A 6633-nucleotide genomic window follows, 5' to 3' on the forward strand; every position below is an offset into this window, starting at 1 on the left:
ACCACAGCCAGCAAAAGGATACGTAGTGCACAGCACACCATCACAAGAGCTAAACTGACAGATAATAATGTCTGAACTAACACTACCATTATTGCATGTAATAATAAACATACTAAACTCCCCCAGAGATTATTTTACACAATTCCTTAAAACCAAAATTGTACATCTATATTCCAGCATTATGCGAACCTAAAAAAATTAAAACGCTTTTCGGAGTTCAGAGGGAAAAACCTCCGGTACTACGTTATTGAGGAGTTCGGAGTCAAAGGTGACATGTACACGAGCATGACACAGCCAGGTCAAACTTCCACCCCACTTGTTTGATGCTCCACCATCACCTACGCCATCTTTAGCCCATGCCCTTCAGTAGCCATGAGGTGAACTCCTGGAATTATCATCCCCTCCTTAAGCAATTCATCGAGGGCTCATCTCCCACTAGAGTTCACCAGCCACCAATCCATGCATATGCTTCTAATGGCTTCGGATGCAAACATAGGCAATTCTAGCCACGGAGCTTGGCGGATTTAGTAACACCCAGAAAGTCAGCTACAATTTCCTCTAGGAGATCATCTTGCAACATACTCCCGATATCGCACCCAACCAGATTGGTGCCATCTTCTGAGCCAACCCACTCTACACTCAAGAGTAGGGCTTCCTGATTAAACTCTATTTCTTGCTGTACCTGCACCACCCTTTGCCACACAAGCTCAGCAAACTCTTCCTCATTCCATCCAGGTGAGCACCTCACCATCAATCTCTTTGAGCAACTGTTCATCACGGAGGTAATAATATCCCCAAGAACAGCATTTGTGATATCGAACAAGAGCTTCCTCTCATGTTGTGGCCATACAATGAGGCTGCTGTACTTCTTTTCAAGATCATCAAATAAATCAAGGCCTGCAGGACACTCCAGTAAGTAGCAGTTGTCAATCAGCTCATCCTCGTTGGGCGCATGAATACCCAAAGCAACAAGCATATCAAACACATAGGAGAAATCCCTTTCATCCATATTCCTAAAAGAATGGGATTCCTCCATTTCAGGAAGTGATTGACGTGCTGCCTCATCATCACTCAATATAAAAAGCTCGTTGTCATCTCCAGTGTCTGTAGTCTCCCTCTTCAGAAGCCGAAGTTGCAATCTGAGCTCTGCAATGTTTACAATAAATCAAACTTAAGAACTAGGAATAAGGAAGAGTGGAAGAGAAATCTGTAAAAAAGAATTCAATCACTTGCCTTGGAGATCTGCACTAATTTTCTCAAAATCTCCGGAGTAAACATCTTCTGCGTCCATGGAAGATTCAAGAACAGACACTGGACTTTGCTGGTCGTCTTTATTGGAGTTTGCTGGCGATTCTGATTCATTAGGTGGAATACAGAGGGTTTGATTGTCATCCCCCAGATGATGATTAATCTCCTCAGGAGAATCAGATTCTATCTGGGGATCATAAGTGGCTGGGTAATCATCAGCTTCATGGTATTCAACTTGCTCATGCTGGATCAAAAATAGTAGGCAGTTATTAAGCATGACATGGAAAGATCAAGCCCCCCCCCCCCCCCCCCCCCCCCACACACACACACACACCCACCCACCCACCCACCAATTACAGCAAAGGCAATATGGTAAGTACACACATTTTTTTAACTGAGAAATCAGTGTTTGTGACAAACGGCTTTGTGGACATTTCATGATTCCAGCAGAACACACAGTAAGCGCAAACTAAAAGGGTAGATAAAAAAGAATGAAAGTACCTCGGAACCTTAATACAAAAACCAGAGGAAATTCAAACTGTTTGTGAAAACAAAGTGCCCACATAATTGAAGACTTGCTAAAGGGAACAATAGGAAAGAAAGCACGTTAGTACCTTAGCCATCAGATCATCGAGACTAGGCACAAGAAGGCAGTTATCTAGAGCTGTTGTGGTCATCTTAAGCATTTGCTGGTTCTGTCCAGCAGGAGAAAGAGGTCTTTTATTACTGACAGGGATTGCAGAACTGGTATCCAGTATACCTACTGCATCTAGTTCATGGTCAAGATTTGCAGGATGTTGTGACTGCCCAGATGTTTCTGTCACAGCAGTACCATTAATTGGTTCCTCGTAATTTACATGTATCTCACGTTCAACTGCCATTTTTTCCTCATTATCTGTGGACATCAGATCAGATTCATCACCATGAATTGTAGAATCTCTACTTAGAGATTGTCTTTGCCTGCTACGACATGCATGTTCAGAATAGTGGGGTCCAACCTTAAGAACATCTTTAAGCATCGAGAACTCATTGTACGTAACACTACCAGTTCTTTTTCTATTGTTCGACTTTTGAACTCCACGGATGAAGGATGATGGAAGAGACTTGGACCTTGTCAATTTACTAGTAGCTGTATCTCTCCAACCGTCATTGCTGCTGATGCCAAGAGGATAGATGCATGAGCTTTGCATTCTATCAATCTGCACTCCTGTCTTTGGACATTTCCTGGATGTCATTTTATGGGCAGCAATCTTTGATGCATTCTGATCAGAGAGGGCAAGCATATCCCCAAGCGTGCTGAAGCTGTCACTATCAGTTTCTTGACGCTGACACTGATGGGTCTTCCATCTGTTAGAGAGGTGTTTCTTTGCTTCCTTGCTTACTGATGTTTCAGTCAAATATGTTGGCGAAGAGTTTAGGCTGGAAGAAGCCCAAGCATCACATGGCTCAGAATATCTATGAATTGCCTCTGGAGTCTTGAGTTTAGTAACAGATGGCATGAACTGTGACCTTTCATCTGAAGCAGGAGTTCTGATCTCCGGTTTGACAGCATGTTTCCTACTCCCACACCTAGCAGCTCTCATTTGTTTGGTGATCTCCCTAGCAATTTCTCTAGATCCCTTCCCCATACGACTTAATGTTTCAGAATCTCCAAGGGGCACCTGAGACATGTAATCTTCAGTATACGGAGTCCATCTACCAACCTCCGGACATTCTTTGTGGCTTCTATAATCAGAATGGGGGATTTTATGATGTAGAGGAAGGGCTTCTTCAATATCATGAGGTTTCTCAAAATTTGGCTTCAAGACAACAATCCGAGTGGGGCAGCCTCGTTTTCCAGTATTTTCCTGGTGACCGGACCTTGACAGTTTCTGCCTTAATGAACAAGAATCTTCTTTTCGGGATTGCAAGGGCACATTAGAATATGGCTTCCTCAAAGAATGTTTCACTTCCTTTTGCTCGTTGAAGATGCTCTCGGTACCTTTCTCTTTTGGATAAATATTGTCCATGTCAATAAAATGATTTCTTCGAGATGGCTTCAATATCGTGATGCAGTTTGCAGCAGAGGATGGAGAACCATGATTGTGCAGGTCCCTTCTGACAGCAGGATCAAATTTTTGAAGAAATTCCAGCAAAATATCCCTGTTAGATACCAGTGCATCAAGTGTCTCGTTAAATTCTTCTGACATTTGAAGGGATTCATCAGTAGAAAGACGCTTAGCATCCATAAATTTCTGCCTTATGATATCTATATCAGCACTGTCAACCTTGTCAGATCTGGAAGTTGTATTTCCAATTTTAGATCTTGGACTCCGGTGCATCTTTGTTTTTGCGGCCTCCGTAACTTCAAAAACATCAATGGTATCTGCACTACTCCTGTGTGGAATGTCTTCATGTAAACCATTTCGAGCATGAAAACTACCAGGTGAAGTCTTTGGTGCAGGACTTTGGGTATGCCTATGCTGATTATGGATTCCAGATGAGGGCAACGAATCAAGACCCATGAGCCTCCCTACAGCACCTGGTGAAATGTGCCTAGCATTGACATCATTTGAAAATTCTTCATCTATCAGTATTTTCATTGGTACAGCACTGGCTTTTCTTGATTTACTCTGCCTGTTTACGTCAGCAAACTGAGAAGGAAAAAAGGGAGAGGCAATAGCAACTCATTAGTTAGCTCTTACAATGGCACAGTAAGTTGAGTGAATAATGACTAAAAGTTTAATAGATGAAGTTGCAAATGAAATAAAGCTATTCCCACAAAGCAAAGTTAGCTTGATACAATAAAGCACACAGTTTAAAACATGTCTAGATCAATATCATATGCATTTCAGCTTTATGCTGTCAGTTTGATGGCATAGTTTTAGTAAGTCTTAAGCTCTTTAGTTCCAAACATGTGAATCATATCCATATGTATAAATCTTCAACTAAATCCACATTACTCACCACAGAATCAGATAGCATCCCAGGGTAAGTTGCTTGTTTCCTAGAGGACACAACCCCTGAATTCAAAGAGAAAAGAAATGGTAATTAATCTCCGCAGGTCCAAAACCACAATGGCAACAGTAGTAACATGCCGAACTGGATTGTAAGGTAAGATCAGAAGGGGAGGTTTCAAATGCAATCCATTTGTTCCTTCTCTAACTATAGAAGTAAAATGGTATGAAGATATCTGTTGCTGGGTTCGGTCAGGAATTCTTCATAAGGAATTATATAACTCAAAATTTACTAAAGAATTATTATCCAACTGTCAAACCTGAGAGAAGGGCACTTAAAGAAGCATAAGCTTCTATAAACATCAAAGTGGCTGTTCAGCGAGTTCACATGTTGCCATTTATTAACAAGCTTGAACAACTTCATTTCAGCAAATTCGAATTGAAACATTGGCAATCACCAGCTTGTCCAGAAATAGTAACTTTCTGGAACACGAACACCCACAGAATAGTGAAACTTTTGCAAAAACTTGGTGGTAATACTCAATTCAGAAATATATTATCTAACGCTGACTTGCCATGTTACCTGCTGCTAACACTACATAGATACATAGCCTTTCATCGCATGGAACCTCTATAAAGGATATGCAACAAACCAGCAACACATGGACAAGGTACCAGCTTTGTAGGACCACACAACAACCATGAAGAATGCACAGTATTTGCTTCAATTCCACATGGTGGTAGACTGAATTTCTACCACCCCAAGTACCTTCCTTTCACAGAATAAGCAGAAGGAATTCATAGCAAGTTTCACCCCTGGACCCTAGTGCTTAAAGGAGGTGTACTTATCTTCTATAACTAAATGACCAATCCAGGTGTAACAAATACTCCGATTTGCTTAGTGATTAGCATATAAAAGCTACTTGGCAATGAACCTTCACGGCATCCAATAGACAAGAGGACGCAGAATAGAATAATTTAATACTTTAACTTACATATCCAGCAAATTACGGGCAAGTGAGGTTTCTTTGCGTGATCCTGTGGGAATTGACAAGTTTTTTTTTTATATAAAACAGGAGGGCCAAGGAGGCCCTACTGGAATGCATTAGATAAAAAGCAGAATTCAGTTTACAAAAAAAGGTCCAGAGCGTTGGGAATTGACAAGTTGACAACTCTAAGACTATAAATCCTACACTCTACAGTACTTCAATAATTCAAAGCATAGCATGCTGTACAACTGTATACCAATTCGGCAAAACAGGATGGGAAATTGCATCCTTTTCAACCTTGGTTTTAAAATTGGCCTAGAACTCGTGCAGAATCTAGGGCACTGCAGCTTCAAATGAAAGAACTATAAGAAAAAGGAAAAGAACCGTCCGCCAAAATGGTTTGAAATTGGAAGCAAGAATCTTTCTCTCTCCAATAAAGGCATGACTAAGACCTAAAGTCCACGAGAAAGCTATGTCCCCGCAGCCGAAAACAGGGGGTTATAAAAGATTAATAGCATGCCCTTTCACTTAGCTATGTCAAGAACTAAGTGTATTTATGCCAGACTTTATCCTAAAAAATCATAGTATTAGCTACTGTGCACAAACCCGAAAAAGACGTCCTTCCCAACACCAAACTCCATCCCTGTGAAGTGAAGTGGAGCTGAAGGTAAAAGGACGGGATTTTAATTCAAAATAGCAAAGCAAACACCTAAAACTGGACTATGACGAGTGTGCAAGCAATCCCAAGTTCCCGTTAGCAGTACCAGAGCTACGAGGGGAAAGAAAAGGAAAAATGTCCTGATCTCCTAAGGGCAGAGCAAGAGGGACAATAATCGCAACAACCATCGCCATCCAAGATCAAAGGTGAGATATTCATCACATGGACTCCTTACTTTCCCCAAAAAAAATCTTGCGCGGAAATTCACCCGAAATTGCAAAAAAAGAATCCAAGGAGCACCATAGGAATCTGTAACAAGAAAGCAGGCACGCACAGACCTTGGTGATCGGGGTTAGGAACGGTGGAGTGTGCCGCATTCCGATCCGACGACCCGTCGCCCTGTCTCCGTCGCGATCTGCCGCGCGCAATGCTCGCCATGCTCACCTCCGTCCCTGAGCCCGACCGGATGCGGCGACGAAGCAAATCACTCGCATCCGCGGCGCACGAGCGGGGAGGACTTGGGACGGAAGGGCGGAGAGAGAGGTGGACTCGGAGAGCTAAACGGGAACTCGATTTTGAGTGTGTGTGTGTGTGGGGTGGGGTGGGGTGGGGTGGTGGGCGACGGGGACTAGGGAGGAGAACGACGGGGAAATAGGCCCCCGTTTGTTTCGCCTGCCTGTTTCTTGTCTCTCTCTCCCCCCTCTTGTGGCGTCTCTCTCTCTGGCTCTAAAATCTCTCTTATGTGGGGTTTTGTAATCTTTCGGTTTCCTCTCCCTTTCTCTCTCTATCTGCAATCTGTCAC

At 42.6% G+C, this 6633-nt stretch overlaps 1 protein-coding gene across 1 annotated transcript; it reads right to left on the bottom strand.

Annotated features, from left to right (window-relative positions):
* Positions 1 to 72: 72 nt before the first annotated feature.
* On the bottom strand, positions 73 to 6423 carry LOC136547315 (uncharacterized). Its single transcript, XM_066539277.1, has 5 exons — positions 6170 to 6423; positions 4195 to 4250; positions 1863 to 3881; positions 1234 to 1492; positions 73 to 1146 (listed from the first exon to the last, which is right to left on the bottom strand). The coding sequence occupies exons 1-5, from the start codon at positions 6267 to 6269 to the stop codon at positions 503 to 505; spliced, it is 3078 nt and encodes a 1025-aa protein (XP_066395374.1). The 5' UTR covers positions 6270 to 6423; the 3' UTR covers positions 73 to 502.
* Positions 6424 to 6633: the final 210 nt, after the last annotated feature.

Source organism: Miscanthus floridulus, chromosome 1 (genome assembly GCF_019320115.1).
Source record: "Miscanthus floridulus cultivar M001 chromosome 1, ASM1932011v1, whole genome shotgun sequence".
In the NCBI taxonomy this organism is placed as follows: Eukaryota; Viridiplantae; Streptophyta; class Magnoliopsida; order Poales; family Poaceae; genus Miscanthus; species Miscanthus floridulus.